The sequence below is a fragment of the Trachypithecus francoisi genome, unplaced genomic scaffold (genome assembly GCF_009764315.1).
Source record: "Trachypithecus francoisi isolate TF-2019V2 unplaced genomic scaffold, Tfra_2.0 Lachesis_group6, whole genome shotgun sequence".
NCBI lineage: Eukaryota > Metazoa > Chordata > Mammalia > Primates > Cercopithecidae > Trachypithecus > Trachypithecus francoisi.
In genome coordinates, this window is record NW_022681471.1 from 40,804,138 (window position 1) to 40,828,222 (window position 24,085).

The 24,085-nt window shown below is 40.4% G+C and overlaps 1 protein-coding gene and 1 pseudogene across 15 annotated transcripts in view; one reads left to right on the top strand and one right to left on the bottom strand.

Annotated features, from left to right (window-relative positions):
- Nucleotides 1-8,740, bottom strand: part of ALG13 (ALG13 UDP-N-acetylglucosaminyltransferase subunit) — an 89,359-nt gene extending 80,619 nt beyond the window's left edge. For 2 of the 15 annotated variants that reach the window (XM_033200876.1, XM_033200875.1), the window contains exons 1-3: nt 8,559-8,707; nt 7,563-7,725; nt 5,102-5,240 (exon numbers count right to left, since the gene is read on the bottom strand). In XM_033200876.1, coding sequence (XP_033056767.1) covers nt 5,102-5,240; nt 7,563-7,725; nt 8,559-8,639 — 383 coding nt within the window. In that variant the 5' untranslated portion in view covers nt 8,640-8,707. Of the gene's footprint in view, nt 1-1,047; nt 2,338-5,101; nt 5,241-7,562; nt 7,726-8,431 lie in introns of those variants that run through there. The other 13 variants (XM_033200881.1, XM_033200878.1, XM_033200884.1 and 10 more) reach the window with 12 other exon arrangements.
- Nucleotides 8,741-20,092: 11,352 nt separating this feature from the next.
- Nucleotides 20,093-20,212, top strand: LOC117078714 (annotated as a pseudogene).
- Nucleotides 20,213-24,085: the final 3,873 nt, after the last annotated feature.

Genomic DNA, 24,085 nt, shown 5'->3' on the forward strand with positions numbered 1-24,085 from the left:
TGTCATACGCCAAAGGAAAACCCAGTTAAGTGTGAAATTCCTACTAAATAACTTTCATAAACAAACAAAACCTACCTTGCAAAGGATTCGAGTAACTAAAATGAATACTAGGCAAACCACTATAAAGAAACAAAAAGCTTACAACATATATTATATATGGTAGAAAGAGCAGGGGGAGCCCGGCGCGGTGGCTCAAGCCTGTAATCCCAGCACTTTGGGAGGCCGAGGCGGGCGGATCACGAGGTCAGGAGATCGAGACCATCCTGGCTAACATGGTGAAACCCCGTCTCTACTAAAAAAATACAAAAAACTAGCCGGGCGAGGTGGCGGGCGCCTGTAGTCCCAGCTACTCGGGAGGCTGAGGCAGGAGAATGGCGGGAACCCGGGAGGCGGAGCTTGCAGTGAGCTGAGATCCGGGCACTGCACTCCAGCCCGGGCCACAGAGCGAGACTCCGTCTCAAAAAAAAAAAAAAGAGCAGGGGACTGGGAATCAAGGAGCTGCTCCTAGGGGCAGTTCTGCCAAAAGGTATTACTTTAAGCAAATGGTAAAATCTGAATATGATGGAATTGGACTAGATAATTTCAAGAATCCCTGCCAAATCAAAATGATTCTAAAGTCTCCTTTGACTTAAAAATCCAAAATTGATACAAAATTCCACAAAAGCATAGTAGGAGATGTTACTGCACACAATTGTCAACAATGGCTTAAGCCTCTCCTAAATGAAATAATAGAATTTAGGTTATGCATTATTCTGGGAAAGTAGATAGCAAAGGATTTAGGGACTGTATAGGCTTTTAGTTGTCTGATATTTGAGTAGACCTTGCCTTTCCTTTGTTTCTCTTTAATTCATCATAAACTATAAACTAAGTGACCAACATAAACTTTAAGTCACAATTTTCTCAAATGAGAAAAACGTATTTATGAGGGCCCAGAAAACACTAAAGATTCTCTCCCTGGATTTGAATAGGACCTTTCCTAAAACATTAGTATAACACCGATATGCAATTATGATTATGGTGCTGTGAATTCTCAACCAGATTACTCACTTTTTAGATTCTCAGCAAAATTTTAATCCAAGTTGGCTTCCTCCTGCTACCCAGAGTATTTCTTTGTCACCACCTTCTACCACTAGTATACATTTTTTAAATATTAGCCTAAATAAAACACAATCAGAAAAATAAACCTATAAAAACATAAAATGCATTCCAAATAAAATGTTTGGAACATTTAGCATTTTGGGATAATATGACTGGAATGGAAAGGAGGTCTTTATAGTGAATGTTCTATTTTGATAGATAAACTATATCTAAACACTGTACCAGAGAGCTGTGGACACTTAAGGATAATCTATTGTAAAGGTCTTGAGACCACACACTCTGATCAAAGAACTTCATAATGTATCTTGCTCAAGTTAAGTCAATTTTAAAACCATATATTTAAGCCATTATATGCATCAGTTTATTGTTCATTCATAAAACTAATTTCATAAGCACATAAATTATAAATTTGTTACAGTTAATGTTTCATTACCACTGTGAGAGAGGATCCTTAAAAAACAATAGTAAGTCCTATTGGTATAAATCCTTTTGAATGTTCTTCTCAAACCAGTAAAGTTTTGACATTAGGCACGATTCTTTTAACACTTTGTATATATGTTTTAGAAAAAAAGTGAACATATCCACTCCACTGTGTTCTTTAGGAAAAAAGTAGCTTTTCCAAGTACAAGAGATCAACTAACTTGATAGTCTTTTTTAGGCAATGACTGAACTTTTCATTTCACAGAGCGTAATCCATCATTTTTTAAATTTGGTTCCTTAGATTATAAAGCTAAAGATGCTGACTCTTATGTAAAATTTTTTAAAAGTTGTTACTGTTTCATTTTTTATTCTAAGGAACATCAAACTACATTTATAATCTTTGTGAAAGTTTTCAAATCTCATTCATTTTCATGATTCCAATTCCACTTGAGATTCTAGGAGAAAATCTGTGAATGCGCATTACATACTGAATATTAGAAAAAATCTAGAAAGTTTACTAAACTGCAATTAGGATTTGGACCCAATGCAAATGTGCACACCATAAAATTTCCTATACATTCTATAGATGTAGGAAGTTTATTATTATATTATTTTGTAAATATATATTATATATTTAATTTGATTTAATCACATTCCATAGGTTGAATTTGGGGGTTGCTTTTAAAGTGTTGAGAGTTTAGTGTTTATTTTTGTAATCCAACAACTTTATCCAAAAATGCAGAAAATTTTTCTGGCTGGCCAGGAGGATAACATTTCAGTGTTGATAAGTCCATTGACTGTAACAGCCCAGGAAGCGTGCTAAAACAAAAGAAGAAAAATATTAGGCAACATGGGAGAAAATTCCATACTTCATCTGCTGCCCACTGATGACTGAATCTAACTTCCAAGAATATAGTGGTACTTCTAAAAACTGCACATGTGAATTTGCATATATTTTAATATTTTAAGTATACATACTAGGATTATTAAAGCAATACAAAGAGTACTATAAAATGTCAATATAAATTCAGCAGATACCTTATCTCCTATGTCAACTATTTCAGAAACGATATTTCATGAAAAATGTCTTCACATGGCTTTGTAATACTTCTCAGGACTGGGCATATTTAAACTGAAGCACAATTCATTCATGAAAACAGAATTTAAAAATTGAAACCAAAAGTAATAGCTGCTAGACAAGATAATAAGCTGGGGAAACTACTAGACCATGCATGAAGATTGTGAAATAATCTTTGCCAGTAATTTACTATCATGACTTCATATATAATTAAACAATATACCACACCACCATGTATGCTAGAAATAAGGTTTTAAACATAGAACTATTACTTCAGAAATTTATTTAAACCAGTCGCTTAAATTAGAACATACATACTACCCCCCAGCCTAGGTTTGGGGAAAATAAATGATTTACCTAAAATGAAAATATAACCAATTACTGGCTGGATGCAGTGGCTCATGCCTGTAATCCCAGCACTTTGGGAGGCCGAGGCAGGCAGATCACCTAAGGTCAGGAGTTTGAGATCAGCCTGACCAACGGAGAAACCCCATCTCTACTAAAAATACAAAATTAGGCCGGGCATGGTGGTGCATGCCTGTAATCCTGGCTACTCAGGAGAATCGCTTGAAGGCGGGAGGTGGAGGTTGCGGTGAGCCGAGATTGCACCATTGCGCTCCAGCCTGGGCAACAAGAGCGAAACTCAAAGAAAAAAGTAAAAGAAAAGAAAATATAACCAATTATTGACTTACTGCTTACTACTTTTATGTGACTTTCTTGAAATTAATATAGAAAAAAAGCCATTTAAAACTGTAAAAAAATAAAAGAAAAACTTGTACAGTTTCCTTCCTTTTCAGCATGAGTAAAAAATCAGGATATGTTTATGAAATCAATGTTTTTCTTTTTATGTGCTAACATAAAATCAAAGCTGATTTAACATTTAGAATGAAAATACTAATTAAAAATATCTGGAAAAAATTGACTTGCATAAACCGGTTAGGAAGATAAGTCTATTCCTCTTTAATCTAGCTTCTCTCCTGACTCACTAAATAGTTCAAGACTGGCTTCTATATTACACAGCTACCCTGACATTCCCTCTTCTCCAACATTATAGTGATAATGACACCAACAATTTTACTCCTGAAATAATCAATGAATCTGCCTCCTCTCAATAAGAACAGGAGTCTTTGTCTGTTTTGTTCACTGATGTATATACCAAGTGCCTAGAACAATGCCTGGCACATAGAAGGTACTCAATAAATATTTAATGAATAAATAAGTATTTACTGAGTGCCTAAGAGATAGAAGCAGTAAAACTAAAAGCAAAGCTTATGCTCTAGCCAGTTTCTTCTCAGGTTTTTTATTTTAAAATTAATTTCATTTTACTATAACGTAAATAAACATATATATACACATATATAGTAATTCTATGAGGCATTTACTTCTTGAAACATCAAACTAGGATAGGTTTTAAAGTCAAACAATTGGGAATTACTGACCTGGCCCTTTGGCAAGCTTCTAGTGTCTCAAAGAAGCACTAATAGAAAACAAGCAATTTTCTTCATCCTTCTATTACGATGATCAGTTCCTGTTGAATTCTAATATACTTGTAGAAAATAATACTCCTTACCATAATTTATCTGCTTAAAATACTTCAATGGCTTCTCAATAAACATGAATAAAATCAGAAATCTTACATAAGCTACCCCCACCCAGCTTCATCTTCTATTATATTGCTATATTGCTCACTATGCTCTGGCAACACTAATCTTCCCTCTGTTCCTCAAGCACACCAAGCTCCAAGTTCATTCCTTCCTTAGGCTTTTGCACTTGCTGTTCCTTCTGCCTCTAAATCTTCATATGATTGGCTCTTCCTTGTATTTCGAGTCTAAGATCAAAATGTTAGGTACTCTGCCAAGCCTTCTCTGACAATTCTAATCAGTCTTCACCCCAGTTACCCCATCACCCTGTCTTACTTTCTTCATAGTACATTTCACCATGTGAAATACCTTGATCATTTATTTGTGAATTTGTTTACTATCAATTTTCCACAACTAGAATGTAAGCACCATGAGAACAGGGACTTTATCTCATGTTTACTACTGTATCCACAGCACCTAAAACAGTGCCTTTTATATATTCGGTGTAACTGATTAAATGAAAGAGTAAACATAATTTAGGGATTCTAGTGGATTTACTATAGGCAAAACTTTTAACTAAAATAAGCAAATGTCTTCCTTGAATAATGAAAATCTAAATAATGAACTCAAAATTTAGAACTCCAAAATTAGTGTCTTGGAGACATGTGCGCCTAAACACACATACACTCTCTCTGATATTCACATATGCAAAGAAACAGCCACAGATACACATAGAAATACAACACAGAGATTGCAAAGTGGGAGACAAACAAATGGGAGTGTTTTACAGCTGAGAAAATCAAAAAGTTTGGTAAGTGGGAGAAGGTAAGAGGCAGAAGAGACAGATGAGTTAGGTAGGTGGATAAGAGGAGCAGCAAGGGACGAATTAAAGCAAGAGATCAAAAATAATCAGTCTCTAGTATACCTGCAGGTACAATAAAAGAGATGACCCTCTTTGTGTAGCTGCTTTGCCAGTTCCAGCTGATGATTGTTCATCAACTTTTCATTTATGACCACTACGAGTGGCTTTCCTTTTTCCAGAGCCTCCAAACAGCTTCCTGCACCTACAAATATAAATCAAATTTGTTTAACACAATTTAAAATAAGTTAAGGTCCCTACGAAGCTTTATAGCTAGAACGCAAAAGTTAAAAAACTTAAGTTGACAGAACTACAAGCTAGGTCTTTCAATTATACATTCAAAATGACAAGAGTATAGTTATCAGTTGCTCTCTAATAAAAAGTGTTAGAAACTTTATTTGAAAAATACATTATTTTATCACTGATGATGACATTATGGCCTATGATTCAGTGCTACGCTACTTGCTCTCTAGTACCAATGACCCTCGACTTATGATGGGGTATAACCGCATCGTAAATTGAAAACAGGCTGGGTGCAGTGGCTTATGCCTACAATCCCAACGCTTTGGGAGGCCGAGGTGGGAGGATCGCTTGAGCCCAGGAGTTCAAGACCACTCTCAGCAACATAGAGAGACCCTGTCTCTACTAAAAAAGAAAAAGAAAAATAATTAATAAGGCATAGTGGCTGTGGTCCCAGCTACTGGGGAGCCTGAGGCAGGAGGACTGCTTGAGCCTAGGAGTTGGAGCTTGCAGTGAGCTATGATTGCACCACTGCACCCCATCCTGGGTGACAGAGAACCCACCTCAAAAAAAGGAAAAAAAAAAAAAAAAAAGCGTTTGAAAATATTCTAAGTAGAAAATGCATTTAATACACCTAACCCACCACACATGACAGCTTAGCCTAGCCTACCTTAAACGTGCTCAGAACACACTTACATTAGCCTGTGGTTGGGCAAAATCATCTAACACAAAACCTATTTTATGATAAAGTGTTGAATATCTCATGCCATTTATTGAATACTGCAAGTGTAAAACAGAATGGTTGTATGGGTACTCGCAGAGCAGTTTCTACTGAATGTGTATGTGTATTGCTTTCACACCACCATAAAGTTGAAAAACTCTAAGTGAAACCATTGTACGTTGGGCCATCTGGAGTATGCTTTGGGCATGGCCTTCAATCCAGATAAGATCGAGGTTTGACATACTGTATGTGAAATTATATTTCATTTCTATTCAACCCCAGGTAGAAAAGCAAGCCTACAATAGAGACAGGCAGGCATCAATAACGAAAAACCTTGACCACTTTGTATGCGTTTACATGTGAAGTGCTATCCCAGAAACAGTCAAGAATGGATTTCCATGAATATGCAAATATACAATATTAGGATCAATTAAATTCTGAAATGTAAAATCATCTAGTTATTTTAAATGAGAGCAAAGAGACTGATAAGTGAATAGATAAATCCTTTTTGGGTATCTTACGCTAGGGTGGTTAGTTAAGAACATTAACTCCGGAGGGGCACAGTGGCTCATGCCTGTAATCCTAGCACTTTGGGAGGCCAAGGCGGGTGGATCGCCCGAGCTCAGGAGTTTGAGACAAGCCTGGGCAACACGGTGAAACTCCGTCTCTAATAAATACAAAAAAAAAAAAAAAAATTAGCCGGGCGTGGTAGTGTGCACCTGTAATCCCAGCTACTCCTGAGGCTGAGACAGGAGAATCGCTTGAACCTGGGAGGCGGAGGTTGCAGTGAGCCGAGATAGCGCCATTGCACTCCAGCCTGGGCAACAGAGCAAAACTGTCTCCCAAAAAACAACAACAACAACAAAAAAAACACCTTCTTTAACAAGTCAAAACTGCACTGCTCCCCAAAAGCAGTTCTTCTGAATGCACTAGAAGTCTAATTAAGTAGCCCATTAGGGCGGTCCTCTGAAGAGGAAACAATTTACACAGTATGTAGCTGTTACTATTTTTGACTGGATCCATTTCACTCACATTCAACAGAAATGTAAATAATCTTACAATTCCACTTACTCCATGACCAATCCAACCAATCAGCAGGCAGAACACTCCTTTAGCTAAGTCCAAGTACTAATGTCAAGGTGACAATTTATTACACTTCACTGGGTAAATTATTTTGCCCCTCAGTGTTTAGGGTTTTTTATTGTAAAGATGGGCTACAGTGATTAATTCCCATTCTTCTCTCACCCCAAAATACTAAGTTCTCTCCAATAAAGTTCTCAATTGTCATATTCAAATAAGTTGTGTATTCAAAAAGGGCTACAGTGAGTTCAGCTAGCGATTTTATTTTACCTTGAAATGGTTCAAGTGTCAGTTCCTTATTGGAGGGAGAGCATCAGGATAAAAAGCTAATGGATGCTGGGTTTAATACCTAGATGATGCACGGCACACGTTTACCTTTGTAACAAACCCGCACATTCTGCATATGTTCCCCAGAATACCCCAGAACTTTAAAAAAAAAAAATTTAAATTAAAAGACCCAACCCTGAGATTCTAAGGCACCTTTACCTGCGTGACTAATAACAAGATCTGCTTTCCGGATGTCTTCTTTCAAGGAATCCTTGTACCTGTAAACATCCAGAGTAAACGACTCAGTACTGAAGGGTTCAGGTACCACGGTTCCTCCACCAATTTGCAGGATAAGTCGGTTGTAACCAAGGCTCTCGATTTTCTGTAAGAGGAAATCAGAACATGAGGGCCTTTTAAACTGGCTATGCAAAACAGAGCAGGAACCACCACCACTACTAAAGTTTGACGTTAAGACCGGAGCACGGCCGCCAAAGAGCCTACCTGTGGCTAATTTCACTTAGTTTTCAAAACTAACGTATTCTCCGGTCCGGGACCCGACGAGGAACCTCCCGAGCACTCATGAATCTAAGCGACCCAGCTCACAGAGTCCCGCGAAAGCCACAGCAGGAAAAGACTTTGGAAAAGGAGTCGCAAACTCGGGGGGAACCCAGGGACTACTCGTTCTGCCTCACTTGCTGAACTGCGAGAACCGGGAGCCCTGAGGGAACGACGCGCGCTGAGGGGAACCGCGCGGGCTCCGGCCAAGCGCTGAGCGGGAAGGAGCCGGGCTCTGAGGCGAGCTCGGCTGACTGAGACGCCGGCGCCGACGCGCGGTCCACAGGGGGGCTGAGGAGAAACTGCCTAGCCCGGTGGAAAACCCGGGCTCGGAGGGGCGGAGCCGTTGGAAGGAGGGGCGGAGGACGCGGAAGCGGGGAACACAGCGCGGGGGAAGCCTGGGAAAGGAGCCGAAGAAATGAGGGAAAGGAACGGCCTGGGTAATGGGAAGAGGAAACATGCGACCCCGAGTAGCCGGGTAGCCGAAGGGCCCCGCCGGGCGTAGGCAGGAGCCAGCTAAGGGACAGCGGCACCTGTGGTAGAGTTGCCGGGGTTTCTTTCTGAGCGTGACGGTCAGGCAAGGCTACCGCGGCTGGCTTAGTAAGGCCGGAGACGGCGGGTGGCGAGCCAAGCCGCGGCCTGCTCGCCTCCCTCACTCACTTGCAGACTGTCGGGCGCCGACACACACGCAATTAAGTCGTCAAAGCTGGTGGTCCCTACGGTAACAAACACGCACTTCATGGCGCGGTCTCCTCAAGCCCTGATCGCAAGGGCCGGATGTGACGCAACTGAGGCCACGCACGTTGCAGCGACTGCCTTCTGTGAGGGAGGCGGAAATCCGTAATAGCCGCCAGGGGGCGGCGGGCCCCCGGGCTGTGTCACCGGTTGGGTGGGGCAAAAGTCTATTGGTGGCCTAGGTGCCAGCCACTGTTCTAAGCCCCTTTATGTGTAGGAGCCCGCCCCTGAGACCCCTCACTATAAGGGAATGGGGAATTGCCAAATGTAATTAACTTTTTCAAAACTGGTGGGTAAAAAACACCATACCCTAAGCATTGTGTTGGTGTATTGCGTGGGTATCACAATCTTTTAATGACAGACAAGTTTGAGATTTTTTTGTTTGCTGCCAAGTTTTGTCAAGATACATTTGAGAGCCGGGCGCGGTGGCTCAAGCCTGTAATCCCAGCACTTTGGGAGGCCGAGACGGGCGGATCACGAGGTCAGGAGATCGAGACCATCCTGGCTAACATGGTGAACCCCCGTCTCTACTAAAAAATACAAAAAACGGCCAGGCGCGGTAGCTCAAGCCTGTAATCCCAGCACTTGGGAGCCGAGACAGGCGGATCACGAGGTCAGGAGATCGAGACCATCCTGGCTAACATGGTGAAACCCCCGTCTCTACTAAAAAATACAAAAAACGGCCAGGCGCGGTAGCTCAAGCCTGTAATTCCAGCACTTTGGGAGGCCGAGACAGGCGGATCACGAGGTCAGGAGATCGAGACCATCCTGGCTAACACGGTGAAACCCCGTCTCTACTAAAAAATACAAAAAACTAGCCGGGCGAGGTGGCGGCGCCTGTAGTCCCAGCTACTCAGGAGGCTGAGGCAGGAGAATGGCGGGAACCCGGGAGGGGAGCTTGCAGTGAGCTGAGATCCGGCCACTGCACTCCAGCCTGGGCCACAGAGCGAAACTCCATCTCAAAAAAAAAAAAAAAACTACAAAAAACTAGCCGGCGAGGTGGCGGCGCCTGTAGTCCCAGCTACTCGGGAGGCTGAGGCAGGAGAATGGCATATAAACCCGGGAGGCGGAGCTTGCGATGAGCTGAGATCCGGCCACTGCACTCCCGCCCCGGCGACAGAGCGAGACTCCGTCTCCAAAAAAAAAAAAAAAAAAGATACATTTGAGAGATGGTTTTACTTCGAGTTGGCTAAGGGAATATGAGAAATAAAAGTGCCTTGCCAGGCACAGTGGGTGTAATCCCAAGCTACTGGGAAGAATCACTTGAGCCCAGGAGTTTAAGACTAGCCTGGGCAACATAGCAAAACCCTTGTCTCTTAAAAATATTATTTTTAGGCCAGGTGCCATTGGTCAAGTATGTGATCCCAGCATTTTAGGAGGCCAAGGCAGGTATATTACTTGAGGTCAGGAGTTCCAGACCAGCCTGGGCAACATGGTGAAACCCTGTCTCTCCTAAAAATACAAAAATTAGCCAGGCATGGTGGCAGGCGCCTGTAATCCCAGCTACTCAGGAGGCTGAGGCAGGAGAATTGCTTGAGCCCAGGAGGCAGAGGTTGCAGTAAGTCCAAGATCCTGCCATTGCACTCCAGCCTGGGTGACACAGAATGAGACCCTATCTCAAACAAACAAAAAAATGTAATTAGCCGGGGGTGGGAGCACCCACCTGTGGTCCTAGCTAGTCAGAAAACTGAGGCTGCAGTGAGCCATGATCACACCACTGCACTGCAGCCTGGATGACACTGAGACCCTGTCTCGAAAAAATTTTTAAAAAACTAAAAATAAAAGGCATCTTATAAGGTATGGGGTCTTGCTCTGTTGCCCAGGCTTGATTCTAACTCCTGGGCTCAAGCAGTCCTCCTATGGCAGGCCATGTCTCACTAACGAAGGCGTCCATAACAACTGTTTCAGTACTGAGTGGTGAAGTTAATATTAAAAGCTAAAAAAAGTCAGTGCCCTTATACAAAGGCTGGAATGTAACTAAAGCCCACCAAGAGTTTTGCCTAGGCCTTTCCTAGACCTTAAAACATGACAAAATAACAAAGGAATTATTGACCCGTTCAGGATTAAACAAGTTTTATTGTGGGTCTGAAGAAACTCCCCAGGGCTCCACAAACAAGTTTGTTGGGAGTGGAAGGAACTCTCCAAACCTCTGTGATTTAGCAGGAGACAAGATAAGGGTAATCACGCCAGCACCTGGACTCATTTAGTTTTTTTTTTTTTTTTTTTTTTGAGACGGAGTCTCGCTCTCTCACCCAGACTGGAGTGCAGTGGCATGATCACAGCTCACTGCAAGCTCCGCCTCCTGGGTTCACGCCATTCTCCTGCCTCAGCCTCTGGAGTAGCTGGGAATACAGGCGCCCACCACCATGCTCAGCTAATTTGTTGTATTTTTAGTAGCGACGGGGTTTCACTGTGTTAGCCAGGATGGTCTCGATGTCCTGACCTCATGATCTGCCCGCCTCGGCCTCCCAAAGTGCTGGGATTACAGGCATGAGCCACTGCACCTTGCTGGACCCATTTAGATTAAGTAAATTTACTGAGGCTCCAGAGGAAGGTCTTCAAGATTCAGACCTTATTTATACATTTTAAAAAGTTAATCACTTATGTCTTTAGATGAATGCACACTTACATGTAGACATATAGCGTAGAAGATATATAAGCTCTGGAAATCATCGTGATTTTGAGTTGGTCTGGTGATAGTTTCCAGGCCTTCTCCCTGTAAACAGTTACAGAAATAAAAACTCTCTTCCTCCTCAGTTTGTTTGCATCTTGTTATTGGGTCACGAAAAATAGTAGGCCCACCCTCAGTTTGGTCTGAGATCACTCCCTTCTCTGCCTCCGCCTCCCAAGTAGGTGGGACTACAGGTGCATCAAAAATGGCTTTTAGAAAATCACTCTAACTGGCTGGGTGCAGCGGCTCACACCAGTAATCACAGCACTTTGGGAGGCTGAAGTGGGTGGATCACAAGGTCAAGAGTTCGAGACCAGCCTGGCCAACATGGTGAAACCCTGTCTCTACTAAAAATACAAAAATTAGCCAGGCACGCTGTTGAACGCCTGTAATCCCAGCTACTTGGGAGGCTGAGGCAGGAGAATCGCTTGTACTTGGGAGACGGAGGGTGCAGTCAGCTGAGATTGTGCCACTGCACTCTAGCCTGGGCAACATAGCAAGATTCCATCTCAAAAAAAAAAAAATCACTGGAATTTGGGCTCTTCTACAAACTGTGGTTCTCAGAAAACCAGGGCCCTCAAGGGTCCCCTGGAAGCTGCACGCAGTTAACCTCCATTAGCAAGCATGACTTGTAAAATAGAGGTGATAAAGCCTGAAGCCTTGATCTACAATCTATTGAATTATTCCACTGAAGCATTTAAATGTAAAATTACACATTAGCATGATAAAGTGCCACAGATAACTTACACTTAGGCAGGCATGTATAGGAGAGGTTATTTCTCAAAACTCTCCTTTTTTCTCCTACCACCATCATACCATTGTTAAGATAATTGCTCACTCTATCTCCTTCTAATGTTTTGTGTATTCCCTATTTAAAATATCACCTTAGCTTATATTTGTGCTTTGCCCTGCCTGGATATATACAGAAGACAAGCTGTGAGAAGAAATTATTTCAAGGAGAAAAAGGATTGGAGGTAAATTCGGCTTAGAACATAGCCTGAGAAGACCCTTGGGCCTATTTCTACAGGGTGTTTCCTTTAAATCTTGAAGCTTAGGCAGTTGTCCTTTTGAAGAGTAACATGCACAATGGCAGGAAAACTCGCCAGCTGCCTTTCTGAAAGTGACATCCAGCAGAGACTTCTGGCTGGGACTTGGAAACTACCCAATCAGGACTCAGCTGTTTTCAACTGATGGGGACTACTTTTGAGTTATTTATTTGCATACACAGACTTGATTAAGGGCTGGGAGGAGAACTTTCCCTATTTAAGCCAGCCCCCCTCTTTGTTCTTTGGAGCACACTTAGTTTACATTGGAGGCTATGTTTCCCCATCTGCAGATCTCCTGCTTTTAGGTTGAGGTCTCTGAGACTTTGTTTTCTCCAGGGAGCACGTTCACCTGGCTCTATGGGCCCTACGGGGTACACTCACACTTTGTGGAGTACTTTTGCATTTTGCAATGTACTTGTGCTTGGTGGAGTATGCTCACATTTCAAGTTTTGTGGGGACACTCATGCTTCTGTTGCACTCAAAGGGATGCCTTTGTTACAGTGCTGTGGGTAACCCATGTTCTAAGGTAATGGTCTCCAACCAGCCACCTTATGGTGCACCGATGACTTTTATATTTAAAACCTGTGGAGAAAATTCTTGTGCCTATTTAAGGCTCTGGATAAAATTAACCCAGGGTAATTTAAAACTCTTTTGACTACATTGGGGAACTTTCTGTATCCCTAATCAAATTTGTTTATGCATGCAATTAGAACAGAGGAATCTAGGTCTCTCAAAGACAATACAAGGCTTTCTTTAATAGGTACTATGGAAACTCCAAATGCAATCAGGAATTTCGATTGCCTTCTTGAGAGAAACTAATTCTGAACTCAGTTAGTGCCTCTAAAAACTTGAAAATCCTCCTAGCCCAGATTCTATTCCCAAGAAGGACTCAAACCCTTTGTTCCTCTTCCTTTCACTCTCTCTGCACTACCTCTACTTTATTCTCCTCTGCCACTACCTTCTTCACTTTCTGAACTTCCTTTTTTCTTCTCACCGTCTATCCCAGGCACACTACCCATAACCCCTCAACTCCTCTTATTGCCCCATTTAAAATAAGTGAAAATGCATAGGGAGGTAAGACCATATCTTACATTCCTTAGTCTAAATCTGAACTCTTGGCGATTGTCCTAAAACTGACTTCCTTGAATTTGAATGCCACTTTGGTTTCATCGTAAGTGCGTACTAGCACAGACTCACCAAAATCTATCAATTAATTCACATGCTGGGGGTCATTGTTGTGGCTCAAACATGTATATGCCTAACTAAATGGATAAAACCTCTAGAGGACTTCCACTTCAAAAGGGACATGGCCGTAACAAAAGCAAAGAAAATAACCTGTGATTTGTTGAAAGTCATTCCAGTGCTTTTCCTCTGGCAAATTAATTGGAAAGCCATTCAACGATTCACTCAAATAAAAGATGAGTCTGTCTTAGATTATTTTGACTGGTTCAAAAAAGCTTTCCAAGCTGGGCGCGGTGGCTCATGCCTGTAATCCCAGCACTTTGGGAGGCTGAGGCAGGATGACCACTTGAGGTCAGGAGTTCGAGACCAGCCTGGCCAACATGGCGAAACCCTATCTCTACTAAAAATACAAACATTAGCTGGGCATGGTGGTGCATATCTGTAGTCCCAGCTACTCAGGAGGCTGAGGCACGAGAATCACTTGAGCCCAGGAGGCAGAGGTAGCAGTGAGCTGAGATGGCACCACTGCACTCCAGCCTGAGCAACAGAGCAACACTCTGTCTGAAAAAATAAAAATAAAAATAAAAATCTTTCCAGCAAAATTCTGGTATCACAGACTTAACAGAGGATACCATTAATCTTTTTGATTCCAGTTTTCTTTCAGAACTTAACTGAACTCTTAATGCCTTAGTCAAACAATATAACCTCAATTGGACCTTTAACAAAATTGCCTCCTTGGCAAACTATCTCTCTAAGACTTTGTAAAGAGACAAAGAAAGAATAAATAAGACACTTGATTATCAGGAAAAGACCACCACGTTCATGGCCTTACATATTCAGCAATTTAAAAAACAATCACAGAACCAAAATGTTCTCAAGATTCTGGGAAACAGGATCTATTTTTTCGCAAGGGCTTTTATCACTACAAAAGAGGTTATGAAAAATACAAATGATGGCTTCAGAAGAACCCAGATAAAGCTAAGAAAAATGCAAGATTTTTCTTCATTACAAGATTGGGGTGCTTCAGGGAGATAAGGGCAATCTTATTCCTTCTGTGAACCAGCTGTAGAAGGTTGGTTTGCAAATAAATAACAAATTGGTCCAGGCATGGATACTGGTGACACACTCTCAGTACTAAACTCCAACTCTTTTTCAGATCGTCTTCCCTAGAGTAGTCAAACCACCCAGATGATAGGGGTCCCCAGCCAGCCAATGATAGTCAAGCCAAATCCAATTCCTTATCAGATAGAACCCATCATTGGATACCATAGCTTTCTCCTTCTCCCCTCTCTTCCCGTACGTTTATTAGGAAAGGACTTCCTTGAAAATAGTCAAGCCAACATTTTTTACCATAAGGGAAATGTGTTATTTTAGGAATAAACTCACCTGAGACCTCTACTTTAAATAAAAAAAAAAATAAAGAATAAAAATAAAAAACAAGAGGGACTTGCTCTGTCACACAGGCTGGAGTGCAGTGGCACAACCATGGCTCACTGCATCCTTGACTTCCTAAGCTCAAGTGATTCTCCTACCTCATCCTCCTGAGTAGCTGGGATCACAGGTGGGCGCCACCACAGCTGACTCATTTTTTACATATAGAGACGAGGTCTCACTATGTTGCCCAGGCTGGTCTTAAACTCCTGGGCTCAAGCAGTCCTCCCGCCTTGGCCTCCCAATGTGCTAGGATTACAGGCATGAACCACTGTGCCCAGTCTAAGACATCACTTACGTGTTTCCCTTGTGAGCCCATGTCTGTCCAGCCATTTCTGAATAACCTACCTTAAGGGAATTATCTGAGACCCTATGGGCAAAAACGAATACTAATATCTGTCTTTTTCACTCAGTACCACCAATTTTCATTCAGATAGATCCTAACAATTATCTTCTAAATGCGAAACAATACCCCCTCAATTCTGAGGCATTGGCAGGCATGGAACCTATCATTGATTATTTTATTTCTAAGGGACTCATTGTCCCCTGTACTAGCCCATGCAATACCTCAATTTTACCCGTGCAGAAACATAATGGGAGAGGATGGAGGTTTGTTCAGCAACTTAGAGCTATAACCAATATTGTTATTCCTGACACCCCATTGTGCCTGATCCACCTACACTCTTACATAATGTGCCTTCTGACACCCAATATGTCTCTACTCTTGACCTCTGTGTTGCCTTTTTTGGCATCCCTGTTTACCTGAAAGTTTCTTTTCACCTTCATGTGGAGAGGCCAGCAATATACATGGACAGTACTTCCTCAGGGATATACTGAGAGCCCTATCTATTTTTTCCAGATTCTTTGAGCAGACCTGAAAAAGGTAACCTTTTTATAAGGTTCAACCCTTTTACAATATATTGATATTATGCTTTTATGTTCGCCCTCTCAAAACACTTACCTTACTAACACTCTTCATTTTTTTTCTGTCAACCGACCCTCAATAAATGTCATAAGGTCTCTAAAGAAAAATTACAATTTGGTCAAGATTCATCTAAATTTCTTGGATATGTATTAACTTCCTCAGAGCTAAGCCTTGATCCCTCTCACATTCAAGTCATCTTTTTCTTCACCTTACTTGCTACAAAAAGGCAGCTCAGAGAATTTTTAGGGCCTGTGGATTACTGCAGAATATGGAACCTAATTTCTCTCTAATGGTACAACCGTTATATTCCTTACTTAAAGCCTCTTTTCCCCATTTCCTTGTCTGGATTACTGATGGTGAACAAGCTTTCCAAGTTTAAAAAACTCAATTGTCCACTACCCCTACCTTATGACATCCGAATTATTATGATTTTCCCTTTTTGTGCATGAAGGAGAGGGTAACACATTAGGGGGTTTGCCTTAGCCTCTTGAGGGCAACTATCAACTGATTGGCTATTATAGTCAATAGCTGTACCCTGTGGCACAAGTATTGCCCCCCTATCTGAGAACCATTGCTATTACTTCTATGCTTGTAAAGGCCACTAAAAAATAATCATACAGTCCCCTCTCACTATGTATGCCCCTCATTCCATTGAAAGCCTCCTCACTTTTCATCATACCCAACATCTTTCAGCCAGCCGATTGACCTCCTATGAGATACTATTTTCTTTTTCTCCCAATTTAGCCATTGCCCACTGCAATCTATTAAAACCCTTTTACCATATCCAATGGAAGACATCCTGTGACTGTGTCAGTTTTACAGATACCCTCCTTTTACCCAGCATATACCCAAAGGAAATACTTCTACCCAACCTGGACTTTGTCTAGTACACTGACGGGTTTTCTCTCAAGAGCCCTGCTGGCTCTTACCTCGCAAGATATGCCATAGTTTCCCTAGCAGAGACTATTGAATAGGTCCCCCTACCCACAGTCTGGTCAGCTTAACAAGCAGACTTGCATACCCTCACATGAGCCTGTTTGCTGGCTGCAGGCAAACAACTAACATTTTATACAGATGGTAGATTCGCCTTTGGGTTGCACATAATTTCGTATGCCCTGGGAACAATGAGGTTTTTTGACCTCCTCCAGACAACCTATTAAAAATAAAGATTTTTGTTTTGACATTTTTAAAAGCTATTCAGGCTCTATTATCTCTTGCCATTATCAAGATCCAAGGACACGCCCCTGAAAACTCTGAAGACAGTAAGGGCAATCATCTTGATGATGCAGCTGCTGAAGCTACAGCCCTACAAGTAACTCCCTTTATAGTAACCAAGGAACTCATTTAACTGACCAAGTATTAGCAAAAATTTGGAACATTTAGCCCATTCTGCAGCATTTTCATTATGCATACCACTCCAATCTTTGGGGCTGGTTGAATAGATAAATGGGGTTATAAAAACCCAATTTGCGAAGAACCCAAGTACTTTTAACCTGCCCTGGCATAAGGCCCTCCCACTGACATTGCTAGTTTTACAATCCACACCTACTAGGAAACACTGTCTCTCCCCTTTTGAGATTGTTTCTGGTTTGCTCGTGTACCTGGCTGAAGAAATGTTTTCCCTGCTCAGTTACAGGGAGACTTCCTAACCTACTACCAAGGCCTTGTCAAAGCTTTAAAGACTAACTGCCACCCGGTTGTGGAATCCTTTTACAGGCCCAAATCAGATGGTGACCTCTAGCATAGCAGCCTCCAGCCTAGTGATTATGTACGTTGGTAGAGACATCAATTGAAAGACTACCTTCAGCCCTGTTGGAAGAAGAACTCTTTTCAGGTACTGTTAATCAATCTCTGTGCTGCCAAGTTACAGTGTATTGACTCTTGGATACATATATCTCACCTAAAAATGGCACCAACTCCTGAAGAATCTTGGACATCAATGCCAGTGTTTAATACCAAATTCAGATTACTAAAACCCCATCTCCAGGCCAAGAAGACAACATATAAGGTTGACAACTAACCCAGGATTCCAGACCAGGCCTGTATGAGTAATATGCTCAGCCCTTACATTTACTTTATTTTTGCCTTGATTGTTGTCATAGCTTTGGGAGTTCTCTGTATTTTAGACATTTTTTGACATGTTAAAATTTAAAATAGTTCCCAGACAGGGCAGTTCCAGATGAACATCCTGTTTGAGCCTCTGAGCTAAGGCAGTTCCTGTAACCAGTAATTGGAGCTGAGACACAGTGGCAGGAAAACTCCCACCAGCAGCCTGAAAGGAGCATCCAACAGAGACTTCTGGTTCTGGTTTGAAAAGTACCCATTTGGTAGTCAGCAGTCTTCAACCAAGTCGAGCTGAAAGAGTTTGAATTCTTCATTTGCACATATGGACCTGATTGAGGGCTGGGGTGGGAACTTTCCCGATAGCATGCCTTCAGTTTACAACAGAGGCTGTGATTGTTTTTTTAGAAACTAAAACTCTGTGGCCAGGTGCAGTGGCTCACTCCTGTAATCCCAGCACTTTGGGAGGCCAAGGCTGGTGGATCCCCTGAGGTCGGGAGTTCGAGACCAGCCTGACTAACATGAACAAACCCCGTTTCTACTAAAAATACAAAATTAGCCGGGCATGGTGGTGCATGCCTGTTATCCCAGCTACTTGGGAGGCTGAGGCAGGAGAATCGCTTGAACCTGGGAGGCGAAGGTTGCGGTGAGCCAAGATCGCATCATTGCACTCCAGGCTGGGCGACAAGAGTGAAACTCTGTCTCAAAAAAAAAAAAAAAGAAAAAAGAAAACTCTTCTTTGTTTTTCCTTTGCAGACCTCATGGTCTTTTGTTAACAAAATTAATGATAACGGTGAAACTACAGTTTTATAACAATAAATATAGAAAGGTCATTGTTGAATAATGAAACAAGCATAATCATTTTCTGCCCAAATAGAGAATAAAATGTGAATATTTAGTGAAATAAAAAGACACAAATATTCAAAAGTATTACTTGTCCTAAAAAAAAAAAAAACCAAGACTTTTAAGATTTCTACACATGAATCAGAGACTATAATGCCTCATTTGCTATGAATTATACCACAAAGCACAATAAGCTACAGAGACCATTTCTTATATGTGGACTAATAAAGAAATACATTGACTATTAAAATAAAACCCTAAAAATAGTTTACAAAACAACCTCTAGCTGACACATTAGAATAGAAGCAGAATAGACCAATGTGTCCTAGATATCACACCACCCCGCTACTCTAGCTATATGACCTCAAAGAAATCATTTAACCTCTGTTGAGCCTTAGTTTTCTCACTTATAATGAAAATAACAGATTTAGATTAGGTCTTTTAACTATGCACTGTATAACTCCAAGAGCAAATATTCTGCTGTTTGATGACAAAGCAGGAAAAAATAAAATTCTTAATACATAATATAAATCCATATTTAATGTTAATGTCATATCTTGTACTGATCATATTGATTCTTATATTTATAACTAACATTGTATGGCACTTTACAGTTTTATTAAATGTCTTCATGTTCATCATCATATTTTAATTACACAACTTCCCTATGGAGTAACAGAATGGGAGAAGTTAAAGCTGTTTGCTCAAGATCACATAGCTAGGAAGCAACTTACTGAAGAAGTCCAGCTCTTGAGCTGTTTAAGCCTGGGCAGGTCTTTTCTTGCCTCCCTGAGGGTGAATCAAAGCAACCAATGAACTTTAACTTTGTACACTCTGTTTCATTTGTTATTCTCCTTCCTGGGTTATTTTGGGGGTTATTATTTTATTTCTAATTTATACATGACCACTAGGTTATTCCCATTTGGTAGCAGCAATAGCTGGGAATCTGATATTATTGCATGATTATTCAATCTCTACATTAATGGGTTATATAGATTAATAGTAATGTATTATAAAGGACTATTTCCTGTTAGGCAAAAGACAACAGAATTCCCTTATGAGTTTTGTCTGTCTGCCAATTTTGTCTTCAAGTCAATTCAAAATTTATGCTGCCAGGAAGAAGAATAGTTTTTGATATCAGGATTGGCAAATATTTGTGTTTCTATGTTTAATCTTGATCTGTGGCTGAAGTTGTAGATCTGAAGTTATAAGTTCTCTGTGAATCTGTGTGGCTATAATTCAGAAAGACCTTTACATCTCATTGAATCTGTGAAACTTTTTCCTATAAGATATTAAATTAGTCTATGGCCATACCACCCTGAATGTGCTTGATCTCATCTGATCTCGTGAAGCTAAGCAAGGTGGGGCCTGGTTAGTACTTGGATGGGAGACTGCCTGGGAATATAAGCTGCTGTTGGCTTTAAAAAATTTTTTTTTATATATTAAAAATAAAAACGTAAATTAAAGGAGCACTGTTCTGAATAGAGAACATAAGTACATATATGAATTAAATGTTAAGTTCCCAGAAAACAAACAAATTGACTTATAATACTTTAAATGTACTAGACTTTAACAAAACATCTCTTACAGAAACTAATTCAGAAACCAAGATTACATAATTAACATTATTTTGACAATTATGGTTTTTTCTGACTTATTAGTGAAAAATGAAACACAAACATAGATTGTCTTTTACTTGGATTTCTTTTTCCTAAACTTGCATAGGTTTACTGATCAAATGAGTTGACATTATTCCAAAAAATGTTATGATTATAAAAGATATAAAGTTGTATTCAAGAAAATGAAATCATTACTCTGACAAATTTTATATCAACAACTATTATGCTTTGAAGTAGGCCAGATTGAAGATTATTTCCAAGATCTTTAAGCAACTCAAAAGCATGGACTGACATTAAATTGAGTTAATTAATGGGTAACCATTGGACAGATTTTTTTTTTTTTTTTTTAGATGGAGTCTCACTCTGTTGCCCAGGCCAGAGTGCAGTGGTGCGATCTCGGCTCACTGCAACCTCTGCCACCCGGGTTCAAGTGATTTTCCTGCCTCAGCCTCCTGAGTAGCTGGGATTACCGGCACACGCCACCACGCCTGGCTAATTTTTGTATTTTTAGTAGAGGCGGTGTTTCACCATGTTGGTCAGGCTGGTCTTGAACTCCTGACCTTGCGATCCACCTGCCTCAGCCTCCCAAAGTGCTGGGATTACAGGCGTAAGCCACTGTGCCCGGCCAGAAATATTTTATTTTCTAAGTAAAATAGAATATTAAACACTGGCTTAACCTAACCATAATTTTAAATTTAAATGTTTTTGTTTCTTATTTTTAAGTGCTGTTAAGTGGCTAGCTATATCTTGGAGTCATGTCATAAATGCGTTTATTTTTGCCACTTTAGGAAGTTATAAAAAGAATTTGTGTGGCTATAGAAAGTTTTGTCATATGTATTCTTAACCTCTGCTACTCTATTAAAATGGTTGTATATGCCAGACACTTTAGTTTCCTTCTGGATCTTTTATTTTTAAAACAGAAGTTAGTTACTTTGATTAAAAGTTATAATTAATATGGGTGGTTTAAACTCTTTAAGTAATAACACTGACAGAGAATTACAACAGTATATGTGCTTTTGTTTTGCAAAGGAAAAAATTAGGTTTTTCCTTAAGTAGCTTGTTGGTTTCCAGACCTTTTTACACTTTTAAAATTTATTGAGAACCTCAAAGAGCTTTTGCTTATGTGATTTATAATGTGAGTTATAATTATGGATATTTACCATATCAGAGAAAAAAGAAAATTTTAAAATATTGATTGATTCAGTGAAAAATAGCAATGATGAACACATTGCATGTTGACATAAATGATCTTTTTTTTACAAAAAGTAACTATTTTTCAAAACAGAAAATTTTATGAGAAGAATATAATTGTTTCACATATTTGCATATCTCTTTCTTATCTTGGCTGGTAGAAGGCAGCTGGATCCTTGTATCTGCTTCTACTAATTTTATTTTATTTTGTTTTATTTTATTTTATTTTATTTTTTAGATGGAGTCTCACTCTGTTGCCCAGACTGGAGTACAGTAGCATGATCTTGGCTCACTGCAATCTCTGCCTCCTGGGTTCAAGCGATTCTCCTGCCTCAGCCTCCCAAGTAGCTGGATTACAGGCTTGCACCACCATGCCTGGCTAATTTTTATATTTTTAGTAGAGACGGGGTTTTGCCTTGTTGGCCAGGCTGGTTTCGAACTCCTGGCCTCAAGTGTTCCACCCACCCCGGCCTCCCAAAGTGCTGGGATTACAGGTGTGACCCACCATGCCAGGCCTAGCTTCTACTTTTAATCCTTTACAATATCATATATTAAGTAACCTATGGAAAAGAACACCGTATACTCATGAGAGAATGAGAGTCAAAAAGGCAGATGACATCTCATTATTATGAAAATTGTTTTGACCTCACAGATCCTCTAAAACAAATATGAAAGAGCAGAAAGAAAAACAAAACTTGGAAAGTGCATTTTATTTCCCTTGATTTATAATACCTGAGTCTGAAAATAAGCTATTAAATATAGTAAGATATTTACAATGGTCCCTCTGCTTAGATGGTTTTGCTTCCTTTATTTAGAACTTAATGCTTCTACCTGCAATGTAAAAAATTAATCCTTATCTTCTGTGTAATCTATGTAAATAGAAGAGATTCTGTGCCTTTCAAGAGAAATGTTCTATGATTAAATTGTCTTTATTATGTCCTTATCTATGGGAAAAAATCCCATAGAACATATGGTTTTTACTTATGAAATAATGAACATTTTTACGATAGTGTTACCTTCTGTGTTTTTTTCCAAATGCTTTATTTTTACTTTGATTAAACAGGTAAAGAAGTCTTATTTCTCAGGCACTCATGATCTCACCTAATCAACTCCACAACTCTTAATTTTGCCCTCTCAAAATCAGTTTCTAAATTTGATCAAATAAAATAAACATTTCAGGAGATTTTATATATATATATATAGTTGTTTGTTTTTGAGACAGAGTCTTGCCCTGTGGCCCAGGCTGGAGTGTAGTGGCATGATCTCGGCTCACTGCAACCTCCACCTCCAGGGTTCAAGCAATTCTCCTGCCTCAGACCTGAGTAGCTGGGATTACAGGCATGCGCCACCACACCCAGCTAATTTTTGTATTTTTAGTAGAGACAGGGTTTCACCATGTTGGTCAGGCTGGTCTTGAACTCCTGACCTCGTGATCTGCCCACCTCGGCCTCCCAAAGTGCTGGGATTACAGGTGTGAGCCACTGCGCCCGGCCCTTTGGGATATATTTTATACCTAAAACTAAAAGTTTTAACCTAAAACTAAAAGTTTTAACCTAAAACCACTGAAATTTCTCAGAGGACCTTTGGAAAATCACAGAGATTCATTATTTGACCTTATAAAAAGAGATGTTGGAAATAGTTGTTAGATCAAAAAAGATACTCAGCCCTCTCTAAGTTGTTTAAATAAAATGTTATTAATATAAATATTTCAGAAATTGTGTGCTTTATGGGAAGTCCCTGGCACTTTTCAGTGCCCTCCCTGTCCATAATGTTATTTTACTTTCAGGTGTAACCCTGATCAAAACTGTAATGTGTTACTATTGTAAAAGTTGCATGGGAATAATTGTTATACAGAAGTGACATTCAATCTTCCCTAAGTTTGTTTTGATAAAATGTTGTTAATATAAATATAAAACCCAGGTTTTTTTTGCCGGGCGCGGTGGCTCAAGCCTGTAATCCCAGCACTTTGGGAGGCCGAGGCGGGCGGATCACGAGGTCAGGAGATCGAGACCATCCTGGCTAACACGGTGAAACCCCGTCTCTACTAAAAATACAAAAAACTAGCCGGGCGCGGTGACGGGCGCCTGTAGTCCCAGCTACTCGGAGGCTGAGGCGGGAGAATGGCGGGAACCCGGGAGGCGGAGCTTGCAGTGAGCCGAGATTGCGCCACTGCACTCCAGCCTGGGCGACACAGCGAGACTCCGTCTCAAAAAAAAAAAAAAAAAAAAAAACCCAGGTTTTCTATTTTTTCTAAAGAAATATATACATTTACCCAGATAAAATAAACATGTGGCTATTTCTGAGAATCTAAAGGAATATGGAAAATAAGTAGCATAAGTTATCATATGATAAAAGTGGTTTCATACCCATTTTATATAACAGGATATATTTTATTTTAAAAATTTAGAAGGAATTTGGAATGAATGTATGACATATTCATTTATTTATAATCTTTACATTTCTTTGTTATTGCTCTTGCTATT